The sequence below is a fragment of the Heloderma suspectum genome, chromosome 1 (assembly GCF_057233095.1).
Source record: "Heloderma suspectum isolate Gila_16-S chromosome 1, 16-S_ref, whole genome shotgun sequence".
Taxonomy (NCBI): Eukaryota; Metazoa; Chordata; class Lepidosauria; order Squamata; family Helodermatidae; genus Heloderma; species Heloderma suspectum.
Genome location: NC_139458.1, coordinates 185414035 through 185432936, shown reverse-complemented (window position 1 = coordinate 185432936; position 18902 = coordinate 185414035). Strand labels below are relative to the sequence as shown.

General features: G+C 42.8%; 1 protein-coding gene across 1 annotated transcript in view; it reads left to right on the top strand.

The window, feature by feature from the left end:
• Positions 1-18902, top strand: part of LRP2 (LDL receptor related protein 2) — a 185827-nt gene that overhangs the window by 90125 nt on the left and 76800 nt on the right. The window contains exons 29-36 of the mRNA XM_084812398.1: positions 1130-1358; positions 3570-3747; positions 4778-4906; positions 7560-7726; positions 8785-8928; positions 9100-9209; positions 11352-11529; positions 17748-17961. Of these exons, the coding sequence (XP_084668524.1) occupies positions 1130-1358; positions 3570-3747; positions 4778-4906; positions 7560-7726; positions 8785-8928; positions 9100-9209; positions 11352-11529; positions 17748-17961 (1349 nt within the window). The remainder of the gene's footprint in view (positions 1-1129; positions 1359-3569; positions 3748-4777; positions 4907-7559; positions 7727-8784; positions 8929-9099; positions 9210-11351; positions 11530-17747; positions 17962-18902) is intronic.

Sequence of the window (18902 nt, the reverse complement as noted above, 5' to 3'; positions counted from 1 at the left end):
ATCACTGGCATGTGCCAGCACATGCTGGGCAACATTTCCCTAATTACCTGCCTGGTGCATGGTTTATCGTGTTGTCCAAACCCAGGTGGCATGGCTGTTTGAGGGGGAAACAACCCTCAAATAACCCATGGCCTGTTGTAGGGGATTAAAACAAGCCACTGTGATTTATGTAAGCTACCGTTTGATCGTGTGAGTTGGCCCAGGATGTAGGTTAGCCCTAAGTTGCTATTTACAATTAAGTGAAAGATTTTATTTATACTTGGAATTACAAAAAGCCTTTGGTGTCTGGCTCACAATTTGAAGATGATGATGATTATAATATAAATAATAATAATTGTACAGCATTTTTAAGAGTTCAGAATGCTTCACAAGCATTTTGTAATCATAAGAAGAGCCCTGCTGGATCAGACCAAAGGCCTCTCAAGTCCAGCATTGTGTTTGCACGGTGGCCAACCAGCTGCCTGTGGGAAGTCCACAAGTAGGACATAAGTGCAATAGCACGCTTCTACTCATGTTCCCCAGCAGCTGGTACACACAGTCATACTGCCTTCAATACTGGAGGTAATATACAGTCATCATGACTAGTAGGCATTGATAACTTTATCCTCCATGAATTTGTCTGTCCATGCTGGTGGCCATCACTGCATCTTGTGGTAGCAAATTCTATAGTTTAAATTTGTTCTGTGTGAAAAAGTGCTTCCTTTTATCCATCCTGAATATCCTACCATTTAGCTTCATTGAATGACCTGGGCTCCAGTATTATGAGAGGGAGAAAAAACATCTGCCCATCTACTTCCTCCCTGTATACTTTTATGCACCTCTATCATCTTCTGCCTTGCACACCTTTCTAAGTTGAAAAGCCCCAAATTTTGTAATCTTACATCAACCCTGTAAGGTAGGAATGGGGAATCTCCAGCCCAGTAGGCCTTTCCCCATTGGGGAGGATGCAGCACAGGCAAAGCAGCCCCAACCGAAGGCAGCTGGAGCACTCCTGTACGCTAGATGACTTCTCACTACATCATAAACCTGTATAGTTTTTAATAATGAAGTTGTTCTGATATTTCTAAGTATGTTAGAAATGTTCTAATTTGTTGTTTCCTGTGATCATTTAATCACTTGCTTTTCACAGTGCTCACGTGATGTTTTGGACGGACTGGGGTCAGAATCCTCGAATTGAAAGAGCGAGCATGGATGGCCAGTTGCGCACCACCATCGTCAGTAATAAGATCTATTGGCCCAATGGGCTTTCCATTGACTATCCCAACAAACTGCTGTATTTTGCGGATGCCTACCTTGACTACATTGATTTCTGTGATTACAATGGAAACAATCGGCGGCAGGTGGTGGCAAGTGACTTGGTACGAAAAACACCAAGTAAAGGGGGAAAATAGATTACTATACTGTACAAATTCTATCTGGCTAATCTCTAATTTTCTGCTCTGCTTTGCTAAGAAGCCTCAGTGAGTCCCCTGGCTGAGACAGACTTGAACCCAAGACCCTTCACTCCAGGTCCAGCAGTTTCCATTATATCACAGCAGATGTCTGTACTAGGTCCTATGGCTTAGGATCATGTATGAAAAAGTCCTATAGCTTTCTGTCTACTTAAGTGGTTTAATTGCAGGTGGGGAAGAGCATGGGACCAGTATGTTATGTAGAGCCAGCATGGTGTAGCAGGGAGAGTGTTGGATTGTGAGCCGGGAGATCCGGGTTCTAGTCTCCACTCAGCCATGGCAGCTCACTGGGTGACTTTGGGCCTGTCACAGACTCTCAGCCGAACCTACCTCACAGGGTTGCTATTGTGAGGATAAAATGGAGAGGAGGATAATGGAAGCCGCCTTGGGTTCCTTGCAAGAGGAAAAAAGGCGGGATATAAATGCAATAAATAAAAATAAATAGGGGTGGTTAAAGAGTGACCAAAAATCCTGTAGAACTTAAAGACTAATACATTTGCTCAATTCAGACATCACACCAAATTATAGTTTGAGGTAACCACAGTTTAGAACCAAAACTATTATTTGAGTGTTTTCATTTTCAGCTCAATACTTCCATCTTTAGTTTCAGTGGCCTCCAGAGTCAGAGCAATACCCATAACTTTAGTTAGTCAATTCAGATATCATGCCAAACCATAGCTAGCATAAACCATGGTTTACAAATCTACTTCAAACCATGGGGTTAAATCCAACATTGTGCTAGCGGATGTTTGCTAGCGCAACAGGACTTTCTTCCTCTCTCTTCCCCTCTGCAGCCCTCTGTGCTGCCTGAAAGTCTGCTCCAGAGGGTTCCTTATCTCTCCAGGGCATAATCTGAGGGTGCGTGTGTGTGTGTGGGGGGTGCTGTAGGGGAATCCCCTCCCTCCACTGATGGAACTGCTTCTGTCAGTGGAATGACAGAATTGGATACAACCCATAGTTTCTGCTTCTGATTTGCCAGCCAATCACAAAACAGGGTCTGCCAATTCAGATATCACGCCAAACCATAGTTAAGCTTCATTTAACCATGGTTTAGTATGATGTATGAATCAACCAAGCCATTTGTTGTCATGAGTGCAGCTTAGTTTCAGCAGAGGTATGAAGAGGCCTAGAAACCTGTAAGTTTCCCTAGCATCTCTAGGTAGGGTTGAGAAAGGCCCCTGACTGAAACTCTGAAGAGCCACTGCCAGTTAGTTTGTGGAGACAGTCCTGAGCTAGATGGGCAAATGTTTGCACTCTGTATAAGGCAGCTTCCTATTTTTCTTTCTTATGTACAAAGTAGGAGAAACCATTTTAGATGGTGGGACTTAAAATATAAATACAATTCAAGAGGTAGTAGATGGATATCTCCCTCCCTGTCCTGCCACCTCTTGAAAGAGGCCTAAGATTCCATTCAGGGGAAAGCTTGGTCCTCTCCTGAGTGGAAAGATGCAAAAGTTGTCTTTTGGAAGAGGCAGCACTGCAAATGCCTCGCGCTTCCTGGAGTTAATGCATTAATTCACTTTGCAATACTGCTACTCCCAGGAAGTGGTAGGTGATAAGACAAGATTCTGATCTTGGAAACTAAGCAGGGTCTGCCCCGGTTAGTACTTGGATGGGAGACCGCCTGCGAATCAGGCTTCCTGCATTGAATGGGGGGTTGGACTTGATGGTCTTGTAGGACGCTTCCAACCATATGATTCTAAATCTAGGCAAGAGGTAAAGCAAGATCAGTTTAGGCAGGCAGGAAGCTAATCAAGCAGACCCAGGGACAGGAATTCAGACTGAATAGAATGGGGTAAGCAGAAGAAAGTTCAGAGGACAGCCAGGCTGGCTTGGGGCATAGAAATCCCTGTGAGCTATCATCATGGTACTCTGGGAGTACATTTCAGACCACTTTATTGTTTAGCTTTTCCTGTTTCCTCCTATACTTGCCACTGGAAGCCTGATAAGAACAGAGCTATTCATTTTGCCCCATTGTAGATACAGAAAAGCAGAACTGCTTTTGATACTTACCAATCACTTCTTTAAAACTTCTCATTCACATTCTGTTAGGTACTGTTCTGTGCCACTTCTGGATAACAATAACAATAATGAAAATGAACTCTTTGCCCTTTTAAGGTGTTGCAGCATCCCCATGCACTCACTCTCTTTGAAGATTTTGTATACTGGACCGACCGATACACCAACCGAGTAATTCGAGCCAACAAGTGGCATGGAAGAAATCAAACAGTTATGGTTTATAATATTCACCGGCCTCTGGGTATTATTGCAGTCCACCCTGTGAAACAGCCTGCTGGTAAGTTTAACCAGCTAAACTGGCAACAGAAAAGCAAACTATGCAGTGTAAATGTTAATAAACATTAAAAATGCTTTGAACACATGCAAGTGCAGTGGTGGTGAAACTAACCAAGGCCAAAGCACTTGAGAATCCTATAGAGCTTTCATGACATTTTTAAAAAATTGTTCTAAATGTTAATTGTGGTACAGACTTGGTTTTTTTTTTAAAGTAAAGCGTAGTCAACTTTCCTTGAGTCCATGAATTTGTGTTCAATACGTTGTTGCCTATGAGTATCATCCTTTGTGGTTTCTTTGAGGTAGAGTTCATTGGAATTTTAAAAAAAAATTATACTGGAATATCTCTTATGTGAAGGGACTTTCCTTTGGTGGCTGTGGTCCTTTGTTGGGGGTGGTGTGTGTTTGTGTGTAACCTAGTTCTGAGATTTATTGATTTTATTTATAAAATCATTTATATACTGCTTTTTCTCAAAAGGAGTTCACAAACTAGAAAGACAATAAAACATCCATATAATAAGAAGAAACAGCAAAGCAACAACATAAAGGCTAGAAACAGAAAAGTGTTAATTTTTAAGCACCAACCAAAAACATAAAACTCTTCACTCCTTTATTTTACATTGGTCTTCACCTTAAAAAAATAACAACAACCTCCCACCCATTCTAACATCCTCATTCCCCAGACTGAAAGTAGGAGTAGAAAAAACAGCTCTCTTTTTCAAGAGTAGTCCCCTGAAGAAAAAAAAGGTCTGTAGTCCAAAAGTACAAACCAGTAAGGGAAAGCACGTCTAGGTAAAAGTCCTTCTGAAAAGCTTGCCTCCAGGAGTGCTATGGTTGTCCTAAAAATAGAGGTATTCAGGACAAATCAGGATCTCTGTGAGATTGTACAGAGACAGCCCTGGTGGCTGGGCTTAGATGGGTATAGAAAGCTAGACCTGACACATCAGTGGTCTTGCATAACTCCCCCCATTTCATGTCATAACATGCTACTTTGCTGCCTTTTGGATTTACTAGTGCTTTTATTTTTCTCTCAGGTATCAACTTTTGCGATCGATCCCCCTGTAGTCACCTATGTTTGCTTTCTTCGTTGGGACCACAATTTTATTCTTGTGCCTGCCCTTCTGGATGGACTCTCTCCCCTGATCATGTGAACTGCATGAGAGGTGGGATCACAAGAGCTGTAGCTGGAAATATATTTTTTACTATTTTTAGAAAACATGTTACTGTCAAGGAAAGGCTTCTCTAGAGCCTTGTTCCATATTTATGCAAAGCAGAAGAAAAACAAATGCTCCCAAATTTTGTGTATCTTACTTTTTCAGACTATTTGTAAAATTCTGCAAAAATGTAATCAATACAGTATCAGTAGGCAGTGCTTTTGAAAAAAAATTGAAGTATGTGTCAGATGCTTTTGATATATGTAGGATTCTACATTCCATAGGCATTAAGTCCCCTGTTATACACTGAAAAGATACTGTGATAAAAGTTAAAGGGTTGAGTCCAGAGAAGATGAGGTGCCTTTAAGCTAACCCACATTGAAATCAGTGGGACTTCAATAGGACTTAAATACACGTACGTGTCTTAGAAATGCTCTCATAAGCTATGGTTTGTGCGACTTCAAGGACTTCAATGGAACCTTTGGATCCAACCAAATGCAACTTGCTTCCAAGTAAACGTGCATAGGATTGTGCTGCACAGTAGTTTTTACACAGCAGAACAGATATTAGCAAACACAGCCATTATTCTATGATGCTGACACTCTTCATTGTGAAGTTTGGTAATTATCATTGATAATTTGGAAAGAATGGGAACTTGACCCCTTCAGAGATTGATTATGACTGTAATCTTTGGTGACATTGTTTAGTTTAGCTTGCCAACAGAAACTTTCAGCAGTTGCGCTAACCCCACGTTTTGCTTGCGTTGTTTTCTTTTCATCACAGTGTTATCATTAAAGTCTCCATAGCTAATTGGTGGAGCTAATATGGCAAGAAAACACTAATTCTGAAATGGTACTGTTTTCTTGTTTTGTATACGTGATACTGGCAATTTGACCCACGATGCAATCCTTTTATAGTTTTGTTTCCCTATTTTCATTAAGAATCTGTGAAAACCTTTTTGTGTGTGGGAGCAGTAGAACTTTATAATAAAACCATGCTCTGGATTTCTTATGCACAAGTAACTTAGATTAGCAGAATTCACAGGTTTTTCCCAGGGCTTTTGAAAATTAGGAAACTGTTACGGGATGCTCTTATAGCTAAAAGCTGAAGGACTTTGTGGGGAGAGAAATGTGGGTGCTCTTGGGGCTTTAAACATAGACAGCCTTGTAGCAGCTCTAGAGATGTAAAATTTCCAGACATTTTGAGGCCATGGAAAAAAAATGTTTTTTTCCCCAGGTATTTTTGGAAAAATGGGAATTTTGGGAAAAATTGAAAAATAAGCAATATGTATTTTTTAGCACTCTTTACAGATTTAAAATCACTTTGTTGCTTTAAGAAAGCCTTCCCCAGCCTGGTGCCCTCCAGGTATTTTGGACTTCAGCTCCCATCAGCCTCAGGTAGCATGGCCAGTGGTCAGGAATGCTAGGCACTGTGGTCCAAAACATCTGGAGGGTACCAGGTTGCGGAAGCCTGCTGTAGTAATTTTATATATGACTTCATTTGCTAATAAAATTATCACTATATTTTGAAACTTTTAAAAGTTGACTCAGTTAATAAATTCATAATTATTGACTGAATAGATTAGAGCTACTTTAAATTACTGCTACAGCATCAGAAACACAGGACTCTATAGAACAAAAACCAAGCTGTCAAGAATGCACATTTACTGTCAAGAATGCACACAATGGTGACTCTACTCACATTATCAATCTTTAGATCAATTATTTTAATAAGGAATGAAAGAAGTAACTATGCTGGGAATTTTACAGAGAAGATTTAAAAATATTTTTCTCCTTGGTTTCATTATTTTCAGCATTTTTACATCTCTAGTCTTTCTACAAAAGTGTTCTTATTACATAGTTTTTAGAAATCATTTTCGAGGGGAGTAAAGGCTAGGTAACAAAGTATAAATACTTTGTCTTACATTCTAAAAGGAAATATTTCATAATTCAAAGCTGTTCAGTTTTTCCAGTTTTTTGGGGAAAAACAGTCCTCAGGAAGAAAAGGGGGGAAAATGGGATTTCCCCCAAATTTTCCCATGTTTTTTCCGGGCCTTCACATCTGTAATGAGCTCCCAGTTGGCTTCATGCTTGCAAGTCAAGAAACAGCTGTTGAACCATGTGGGAGCTGCAAGGGCAACAGACCCTTGAGGCTCTCTTGAGTGCCACCTTGGATACTGGCTTCAAGTCCATTACACCAATATGAGTGTTTTGAGGACATGGATGCATTGGGAGGAGGGACCATCATTCACTGGTAGATTACACGCCTGTCATTTTGAAGGCCTCAGCTTCAGCCCCTGGCATCTCCAGTTTAAGCGGATCAAAAAACCCTCTGCCTACGGTCCTCTACAGCCACTGCCTGTCAGAGTAAATGGGATAGATGGGCAAAGAGTCTGACCTCGTGTAAGTAGAGATGTGCTAAAAAAATACGTATTGCTTATTTTTCAGTGTTTTCAAAATTTCCCATTTGGGTCCCCATGGCCTCAAAATTTCCAGAAATTTTACATCTCTATGTATAAGGCATTCTCCTATGTTCCTAAACACGTTTCACTGAGCAAAATGTAAATTTGTTTAAACTCCCCCACCGAGGAATTAACAGTCCACAGAATTTTGTTATGTTATCTTTAGGAAAAATGGAAGAGTAAAATGTTGCTGTTTTACAGTTGAAGAGCCGTTCCTTATTGCAGTAAGAGATAGCATCATTTATGGTGTTTCTCTGAACCCTGAGGAGAGGACCAACGATGCCATGGTTCCAATAGCAGGAGTTCGGAATGGATATGATGTTGACTTTGATGATACAGAACAGATTATCTACTGGGTTGAAAATCCAGTGAGTAAATGCAATTACTTTCTATGGCTATTGATGGAAAAGGCTCAGTTTTGTTAAACTGGTGAAAGAAAGTAAAACTATAGACCAACGTAGTGCCCTCCAGATGTTTTGGACTACAACTCCCAGCATCCCCGACCATTGGTAATGCTGGCTGGGGCTGATGGGAGTTGAAGTCCACACATCTGGAGAGCACCAGGTTGGGAAAGGCTGCTATAGGCAGCATCTGAGCATGCTGATTTCCCACGTTTCTGGGTGCCCTCAGGAGCAATCCTATGTGGAGAGGCGGCCGCCTCCGAACTCAGGGGCGACTGCCTATCTAATTCACAGCGGGAGGAGCGCAGAGGGGATCCTCTCCCTTGCACGCCAGCTGCCCTGCATTCAACAGCTGATTTTGGCTGTCTAGCTGCGGGACTTGGGAATGTGGGGTGAGGAGGCTGGACGACGCGTAAGAAGAGCCATACCAGCACTTCTGCACTCCCTGCCCCTCCCCGCCCCTGGGAATGCCCCCTTTTGTCCCACTCCGTAGTGCTCATCCAAGCATGGAGCCCAGGGACGATCTGCGCAACCTACGAGGCGGCGGGGGCGGGGAGGCAGTTCTCCGGGAACCAACCAATCCTATGGCCATCTATCCACTGTCTAGCAGCCATAGGACTGTACCCTTCCTGTCTTTCCCATGTTTCTGGGTGCCTTCCTGTCTTTCCACCCTATTTCCTTCCCCTGATTTCTTTTTCTACCACATCTCTATTTTGACTGGAATCTAAATGGAGGAATAAAACTTTGGCTGCAATCCTCTGCACATATCTGGGAGTTCGTCCCATTGAACTGAATGGGACTTACTTCTGAACAGAGTAGAGATGTGTAGGATTGCACTATGTCTTATATGAGGGCTTTATTTCATTCTTTTGATAGTTCTTTAGTAAGTTGAAGTAACAGACTGAAACATTCCTTTCTAGAGCTCGGTATACTCTGCAGTATGCATATCTTGGGAGAAAACTGCAGGATCTTCTTGCTTGTGCTAAGTCTTGATGTTTTCTTTCTCAACTCTTTTCAATCTTTAGGGTGAAATTCACAGAGTGAGGTCAGATGGCACAAACAGGACAGTATTTGCTCCGGCTGCTGTTATTGGGACCCCGATGGGCCTGGCTTTAGATTGGATATCTGGAAACCTCTACTACAGTAACCCTGACACGCAATCCATTGAGGTAAGTATTACAACTTCAGGATAATAATTTTAGGGTCAAAAAAATCATCTGGTTAACACCGTAGTCAGAATGCTCACACATTCACCCACATACCAAAAAGCATGGAAATTGTAACGTATGGTGCCTACTTTAACATTCGCACCATATAAGCAGACTTGGTATGTTCTCTAGGTCCTGAAGCTTCATAGTGAAGTAATCTACCGAAAAACACTGATTACCAACGATGGCACATCTGGAGGATCTGGAAGACCAATTGGTTTAACTGTTGATCCCATTCAAGGGTGAGTTAGTAAATTGTTTCTGGGTTTAATAAGTTTTTATTTTCTTGGCTCCTTGATCCTAAACGCGTTCCATGGAAGTAAGTTTTGTTGACCTGAATGGAACTTCTTTCTAAACCACAGAACAATCATAACCCCAAGATTTGCTAGCTGGAAGGTGTTAGGATGGGGCAGAGGGATCCCTTTGCCATTGGGGTGGGCACATCCGCTCCAGGGTCCCCAGGTATACCCACATAAAGCTCTGCAGGTGTAAATCTAGCAGGCCCAAAAATGGGGTGTTCCAGTAGTAGAGGCGGCCTTGGATCCAGGGGATCCATTCCACCACACAGCTCCAGGATTGGGCCCTTCACCTATATCAACCTCAGGCTGGCATAGGTATTTTCCAGGGAATTTTAAAAAAAACCCCAGAGCAGAAAAAAAAGGTACGTCCGCTCCCCCCGCCATCGCAAGCTGAGAAGACTTCAGAACGATCCGCCACTTCACCCCCCTATTTCCCGCTCTCACTTAGGTCTGTTCTCTTAGGCTGCAATCCTATGCATGTTTAGACAGAAAAAAGTGGGAATACTGAGGGTTGAAGAACTTTTTTATGTCTAAACATGCATAGGATTGTGGCCTAAGAGTGTTTTTAACTGCTGCTGTTGTGTGTTAGCTTTTTGATTCTGCTCTTGTTATGGTGGCTTTGGGGTTGGCTATAAAAACTTACTCTTCGAAAGCTTATGTGTTTACATTATATTTATTGGCTGCATAAATCAAATTAAACTTAATATTTGGGCAGGGTGAGTTCCAGTGGGTTAATATTTGGTGTGTAGTGTGAGGCAGGCAATACGTTTACTGTGTTAGTATCATAAAATGAGACAGTTATAAAGTTTGTGGAAGAAACTTGTACTCAGGATTTAAGAACATTTTCTTTTGGAGATTTTCCTAGTACATACTCAGAATTATATCTTTTGCCATGAAGTGAATTATTTGTTGCACAGTATACTCGCTTCAGTTATCTAGGTTTGCTTTACTAAGGGAGCAATGCTATGTCCCCTAGACGGTGTCTGGGGGACATAGGATTGTTCAGTTTCCTGGATCTGAGCTTGAAGACAGGGCTCCAAGCTGGGAGCCAGGAAACTGTGCTCCCCCCCCCCCATACCCCTCGTAGCCAGCACAGAGAGAACTGTGCTGGCTACCTCTCCACCCTCAGTAAATGGAGCATGGAGACCAGGGAAAGGGGGTGTTCCTGGGGGTGGAGAGGGGAGGAGGCCGGGACAGCTGGCTTATGCCTTTTCCTATTGCTGTCCCAGCCTCCTTGCCTCATGCTCCCCGAAGCCTCGACTCTGCATTGGATACACGTAAGCCTCCAAGTTTGGAGGCTTACGTGTACCCAAGGCACAACCCATAGGATTGCGCCCTAAATGTAGTCCTTGTCCTACCACTGTCTCTGACATGCTGTGCCCTTCCCCTTCTAGATAATCTAGACTGGGGTGGGCAGACCTCAGGCTTGCAGGATCTACTTTGTTCTTTGCTACAACCCCAAGATGCAGAAGAAATACACTTAGAATTGAAGAATTCTGAGCCCATAAATTTGTTTTACTAGAACTGAACAGAGTTCATAGTATTTCTACACAAAAATCAACTCCTAGTTTTCCCCTCCCCTCTTTTCTTTTGAGGCTGTAAATAACTAACATCATTAGATGTGGGCAAGGGGGCTAGTAACACCTTTTGTGGACTAGTAACTTCTTTAAAAACTATGTTTATATTTCCCTTTTAGAATGCAACAAAGGCTCACAGAGGCTTGTTCTTGTAACACCAAACCATAGTTTAGCATTAATGCAGCCAGTATTTTCTTCTAGCTCTACAGTTAGTTTGAGAGAACTAACTGTAGAGAAGTTTTTTGTATAAGCTTGAGTGAGAAATCCTATTCCTTACGGTGCAACGCTATGCATGCTTGCTTAGTGCATCCTTATTTGTGCAATTCTGTGCATGCTTACTCAGATTTCAGTCCCGGTGTTCCTAATGGATCTTACTCTGTGCGCATAGGATTGTAACCTCGTGCTGTAAAGTCAGACCCCTTAATGCATGCACACTTTGGTTACTGAGAGCCCTCACAGACATTCCTCATACCTGCTTTTTTGATTGTTGAGATAATGTATGTTGCAGGAAGCTGTATTGGACAGACCAAGGAACTGAGAGTGGGGTTCCAGCAAAGATTGCCAGTGCAAACATGGATGGCTCAGATATCAGAACTCTCTTCACTAGTAATCTAGACCATGTAGGGTTTATCACCATTGATATCAAGGAGCAAAAGCTGTACTGGCCGGTCACAAGCACTGGAGTGGTATGTATGCGCATACGTGGTTATGTATATCTGTGTGCCTGAATCCTGCAGCCTAACACAGCAGAGGAATTTCATGCTTTAAAGTAGGAATGATGAGATAATTAATGTTTAGTGGAAAGAGCTGGATCTGTTACATACATTCAGTATACATCTGGAATAGATTCTGCAAAGCAAATTTTTAGAGGATGATTTTTCAGAGTCAAAAAAGTGCATAAGAGCAATCCTATGCATGTCTACCCAGACATATGATTCACCCGCACACACATATTCCACAGGGCTTACAAATGTTAGTTACTGCCCAATAGTTAAAAGCCTTGGAAATAATTGTGTGCTCCAAATTCTGGTTGATGTAGCACTGATGTTAGTGGAGACAAACTAGGAGCCATTTTTCCCAGCAGTTTTCCCAAATAAGTACAGTGTCTCAAATTACTGGATGCTCAAGATGCACTTAGGTCTGTAACTGTGTTTGGCTCACATCAAGGCATCTAGCTGCCCACTGCCTGTTACTCTGTGTGCACCCATTGGTGCTCTGAGGAGGGATGCATCCATCCTACAAAAAATCTCAGTTGATCAGCAGCATAACATAACTCCAGATTTGTCTGGGGTGTACTAAGACTCACTCACTTCTACCTTGGCTTTCTTCCTGACCAGATAAAATCCAACAATAATTTGCTCTTTTTCTCCAGGATCAGAGTAGAAGTGGAAGGTGAAGGGGAATTTTATGGAATAAGAAAAGAGGAGGCTAGGCAAGATATTCATAAAATCATAGAATAGTAGGGTTGGAAGGGGCCTACAAGGCCATCGAGTCAACCCCCTGCTCAATGCAGGAATCCAAGTCAGAGCATCCCTGACAGGTGGCTGCCCAGCCTCGTCTTGAACGCCTCCAGTGTGGGAGAGCCCACCACCTCCCTAGGTAATTGGTTCCATTGTCGTATTGCTCTAGCAGTCAGGAAGTTTTTCCTGATGTTCAGCCAGAATCTGGCTTCCTGTAACTTGAGCCTATGATTCCGTGTCCCTCACTCTGGGATGATCGAGAAGAGATCCTGGCCTTCCTCTCTGTGACAACCTTTCAAGTACTTGAAGAGCGCTATCATATCTCCCCTCAGTCTTCTCTTCTCAAGGCTAAACACACCCAGTTCTTTCAGTCTCTCCTCATAGGGCTTTGTTTCCAGTTCCCTGATCATCTTTGTTGCCCTCCTCTGAACCCTCTCCAGTTCGTCTGCATCCTTCTTAAAGTGTGGTGCCCAGAACTGGACACAGTACTCCAGATGAGGCCTAACTAGTGCAGAGTAGAGGGGAACTAGTACTTCCCGGGATTTGGAAGCTATGCTTCTATGAATGCAGCCCAAAATAGCATTTGCCTTTTTTGCAGCCACATCACATTGTTGGCTCATATTCAGCTTGTGATCGACAACAATTCCAAGATCTTTCTCGCTTGTAGTGTTGTTGAGCCACGTATCCCCCATCTTGTAACTGTGCATTTGGTTTCTTTTTCCTAGGTGCAGAACTTGGCATTTATCCCTATTAAAGGTCATCATTCTGTTGTTTTCTGCCCAGCGCTCCAGTCTATCCAGATCACTTTGAATTTTGTTTCTGTCTTCCAAAGTATTAGCTATTCCGCCCAGTTTTGTGTCATCTGCAAATTTGATCAGCATTCCCTGCACCTCCTCCTCCAAGTCATTCATAAACATGTTGAAGAGAAGTGGGCCCAGGACTGAGCCCTGCGGTACCCCACTTGTTACCTCTCCCCAGTTTGAGAAGGTCCCATTGATAAGCACTCTTTGTGTCTGATTCTCTAGCCACCTGTGGATCCACCGGATCGTTGTTTCATCAAGCCCACTTGGCGCTAGTTTGCTCATCAGGATATCATGGGGCACTTTGTCGAAAGCTTTGCTGAAGTCGAGGTATATGATGTCTACAGCATTCCCACGGTCCACAAGGGAGGTTACTTGATCAAAAAATGAGATCAGATTCGTCTGGCAGGACTTGTTTTTGACAAATCCATGTTGGCTTCGAGTAATCACGGCATTGTTTTCAAGGTGCTTCCAGATGGATTGCTTTATCATCTGCTCCAGAATTTTCCCAGGGATTGATGTCAGACTGACTGGTCTGTAGTTCCCAGGTTCCTCCTTTTTACCCTTTTTGAAGATAGGGACAACATTAGCCCTCCTCCAGTCATCTAGCACTTCCCCCGTCCTCCATGATTTCTCAAAGAGAATAGACAGCGGTTCTGAGAGTTCTTCTGCCAGTTCCTTTATTACTCTAGGATGCAGTTCATCTGGCCCTGGAGATTTGAACTCATTCAAAGTAATTAGGTGTTCCTTGACCATATGCCTATCGATCTCAAGCTGCAGTCCTGCCCCTTCAGCCTGCACTTTGCCTTTGCCAGGGGGGTCATAGACCCTCTTTTGGGAGAAGACTGAGCCAAAGTAGGAATTGAGCACCTCTGCCTTTTCTTTGTCATCTGTTATCGTTTTGCCATCCTTATTTAATAGCTGAACAACCATTTCATTCCTCTGTCTTTTACTATGCACATAGCTGAAGAAAGCCTTTTTGTTCCTTTTAGCACCCCTCACTAACCTCAGCTGGTTCTCAGCTTTAGCCGTCCTGACGCCATCCCTGCAATTCTGTGCTACCTGCTGTACTCTTCCTTTGTGGCTTATCCTTCTTTCCACTTCCTATATGTGTCCTTTTTTGTTTTGGGGTCATCCCTAAGCTTTTGGTGAAGCCACATTGGCTTCTTCTGTTGTCTTCCACCTTTTCTTCTTGTTGGAATTGTTTGTGATTGTGCTTTGAGAATTTCCTTTTTTAAAAGCTCCCACCCATCTTGGACTCCTTTTCTCATTAGCGTTGCTTGCCATGGGATCTTACTGATCATTGTTCTGAGCTTATTAAAATCAGCTTTCCTAAAATCCAGGGTACGCGTTTGACTAAACTCGGCTTTTGCTTCCCTTAGAACCAAGAACTCAAGTGCAATATGGTCACTTTCCCCCAGAGTTCCTGTAACTGCTACTTTATCCATGAAGTCATCTCTGTTGGTTAGGATCAAGTCAAGGATAGCCTATCCTCTAGTTCCTTCCTCTACTTTCTGTAGGAGGAAGTTATCCGCCACACAAGCCAGGAATTTCCTGGAGGGGCCATGTTTTGCAGAATTTGTCTCCCAACAAATATTGGGGAAATTGAAGTCCCCCATTACTACTACATCATGCTTCCTTAAAACATTGGCTATTTGCTTTTCAAAAGTTTCATCCTCGTCTTCTCCTTGGTTGGGTGGCCGGTAGTCGACTCCGACCACCAGGTTCCTTTTATTCTTTGCTCCATTTATTTTGATCCAGATGCTCTCGATGGGGCTACCAAGCTCATCCTCCTGTATTTCTGTGCAGAGATATGTATTTTTCACATACAGTGCAACCCCACCTCCCTTTCTGTTCCTCCTGTTCTTTTTGAAGACGTTATATCCTTCAATTGCTGTATTCCAGTCATGAGAGTCATCCCACCAAGTCTCAGTTATACCTATCAAGTCATAATTTCCCTCCTGTATTAAGAGTTCAAGTTCGTTCTGTTTGTTTCCCATACTCTGGGCATTAGTATATAGACATCGAAGACCATGTGCTTCATAGTCTGGCTTTCTTCCTACATGTGTCTGAATACTATTATTGGGCGCTCTCAGAGCTGTTCTCTCTGTTGCAGTGCATGCGCCTTTGTCCATTGTTACCCCCAACTTTACATCTCCCTTCCCTGTAGGATTCAGTTTAAAGCCCTCCTGATGAAGTTCTTCATGCTGTGGCCAAACACATTCTTCCCATCCTTTGTGAGGTGCAACCCGTCCCTTGCCAACAGCCCATCTTCCAGGAAGTATAGCCTGTGGTCCCAGAATCCAAATCTCTCTTGTCGGCACCACCTTCGTAGACAGTCATTCACCCGGAGTATTTTTTGTTCCCTTTCTATCCCTCTTCTAACTACTGGAAGGATGGATGAGAAAACTATCTGGGCCGCAAAGTTCTTGAGTTTCCTTCCCAGAGCTTCAAAGTCTGACGTGATTTCTTCGTAGCTCCGCTTGGCGGTATCATTTGTTCCCAAATGGATGAGAAGAAAGGGATACCTGTCAGTGGGCTTTATGAGTGCAGGCAACCTTTCAGTCACGTCTCTAATTCGTCCTCCCGGGACGAATTACTGTATTCATCCTTACTGTAGCTATTCTGGCTGACCATGATAATTTATCCTTACATGAATTTTGAATGCCAGAGTGAATTTGTGTGCAAGGGCTAATAGTTGAATTTAAATAGTTCATGGAGTGAAGGAGAGATGTGAACCCCCACATGTCACCAAGCCTTTGTAACCCATACAAAGGTAAATTTCCTTTCCAGATTGGCTTGTCTAACTACAAATAGGTTGCCATTGACCAGCTCTGACTTGTAATAGTTTGCTTTGTAATGGAAGCTTGCCCCCAAATCCTCAAGCAATGAGATTATTTCCTGGAGTGCTGATTTTCATTTTGTTAAGTAAAAAGTCATGTCATCTGCAAACAGGCCCACTTTATGCACTATATGACAAACATGCATGCCTTGGATGTGCCAGTTAGCATGAAAAGTTGTGACAAGGGCTTCAACACCTCAGGCGTGCAGTAGTGGAGATAACAGGCATCCTTTCCTGATGCCCCTCTATAGTGGAAAAGGCTTTGAATTGTGATTGTTAAGTGCTTCAGGACCTTGATAGTCGGATGTGACCATAGAATCATAAAATCATAGAATGGTAGGGTTGGAAGGGGCCTACAAAGCCATCGAGTCCAACCCCCTGCTCAATGCAGGAATCCAAGTCAGAGCATCCCCGACAGATGGCTGTCCAGCCTCGTCTTGAACGCCTCCAGTGTGGGAGAGCCCACCACCTCCCTAGGTAACTGGTTCCATTGTCGTATTGCTCTAACAGTCAGGAAGTTTTTCCTGATGTTCAGCTGGAATCTTCTACTAATGCAGCCCAAAAGAGCATTTGCCTTTTTTGCAGCCACATCACATTGTTGGCTCAGATTCAGCTTGTGATCGACAACAGTTCCAAGATCCTTCTCGCTTGTAGTATTGTTGAGCCGTGTATCCCCCATCTTGTAACTGTGCATTTGGTTTCTTTTTCCTAGGTGCAGAACTTGGCAGTTATCCCTATTAAATGTCATTCTGTTGTTTTCTGCCCAGCGCTCCAGTCTATCCAGATCACTTTGAATTTTGTTTCTGTCTTCCAAAGTATTAGCTATCCCGCCCAGTTTTGTGTCATCTGCAAATTTGATCAGCATTCCCTGCACCTCCTCCTCCAAGTCATTCATAAACATGTTGAAGAGCACTGGGCCCAGGACTGAGCCCTGCAGTACCCCACTTGTTACCTCTCCCCAGTTTGAGAAGGTCCCGTTGATAAGCACTCTTTGTGTCCGATTCTGTAGCCAACTGTGGATCCACTGGATCGTTGTTTCATTTAGCCCACTTTGAGCTAGTTTGCTCATCAGGATATCATGGGGCACTTTGTCGAAAGCTTTGCTGAAGTTGAGGTGTATTATGTCTACAACATTCCCATGGTCTACAAGGGAGGTTACTTGATCAAAAAATGAGATCAGATTCGTCTGGCAGGATTTGTTCTTGACAAATCTTGACCACTTTAAAGACAGTCAGGCTGAAGCCCACATCGTATAGATTTTTAGAAACTGCCATCAGCGGCACAAAACCAAAAACCATAGAACTGATATATCTACTTCACATTGCCTGTTTTGTGTTTAAAAGCTCTTTGTTAGAGTAGTAGTCCACTTTCTTCCCATATCGGTGCCTAAAGATGGGAGAAATAGGCTTTATGCTGGAGAAATGCAGATAAATACTGACCTTTACTTTCTAAAAAAATGTAATAAAAGAAACTGGCCTTGATTCAACTAATATTAACTGTGACAATCTTTCTCTGAGTTGTTGCTTCTGTTTATATTGTCTAAAGGTGCGATCCTATGCATGTTTAGGCAGAAAAAATCCTACAACTCCCAGCATTCCCCAGCCACCCATGCATGCCATAAATGGTTTTTATTTGAGATAACTGGGTGGATCTGAAAATTATTCAGCTAATAGGAGTGGGGTGGGGAAAGAGAAATAATGGTTAAAACCTGATATGCTTCTTTAGCTACAGAGGTATGATTAGTGTACAGAGAGAGCTGACTTCATTGTCATTTGTAACATTCAATATCCTTAATCTCCTAGATTGAACGAGGGAATGTGGATGGCACTAATCGGATGACTGTGGTTGTTCACCTCTCTCACCCATGGGGAGTGGCTATCTATGGTTCTTTTCTGTACTACACTGACCGGGATTATGAGGTCATTGAGCGGGTTGACAAGTCCACTGGAGCAGACAAAGTGGTGCTGAGAGACAATACTTCAGGATTGAAATGTCTCCGAGTGTATTCCCGAGACAGTGAGTCTACGATATGACCAGTGAAAGCTTTTTCAATGAACTACTTATTGATTTATCTGCCCCAAGTATTTTGGTTTAAGTAATAGGTAGTGTTAAATAAACAAAAAATCCAGAGAGAACAATTTCAATAAAACTCTTGTTTTATGAACTCTGTAAGCAAAAAGTACTTGTTCAAACAGCACATAGATAAACTATGGAATTCACTACCACAGGATGTAGTGATGGGTTGGACAAACTCCTGGAGGAAAAGGCTATCAGTGGCTACTATTCCGGATGGCTATGTGTTACCTCCAGTACCAGAGGCAGTGAGCCTATGTACACCAGTTGCTGGGGAACATGGGTCGGAGGGTGCTGTTGTACTCATGCCCTGCTTGTAGGCTCCTGGTCAACAGCTGGTTGGCCACTGTGTGAACAGAATGCTGAACTAGATGGACCCTTGGTCTGATCCAGCAGGGCTCTTCTTATGTTTTTAAAAAGGTCATATTTCTGAATTGGGGCCAGAGTAGCCATCTAGATTGAGGAGGAGCAGTGGGAGTAAACAACAGTTTATTTCAGTGATGCATTTATTTATACATGAATTTATTTAATTTTAAAATTTATTTTAAAAGTTTAATGGCACTAAACCAGCCTGTTAAGAAACCTAGCACCTATAAAATACAATGGAATTATCAGGGTGAAACATTAAAGTAAAATCTCACTTACTGAAAACAAAGCAGCATAAGGCAACAGCCCAGCAATTCAGATCCAAAAGCCCAAGGGAGCATCTATTCCCTGAAAAGAGGATCCTGTAAGCACAGTCCTAGATCTTACCATTGCTAGATATGCTGCTATCTAGCGAGGATTGGGATGGGTGGGTATTTTTTATTAACAAGTTGAGATATTTCCCCTTTAAAACAAAACAACACACCTTTTTGTTATTGCTGCTGAGTGACTGCAACATG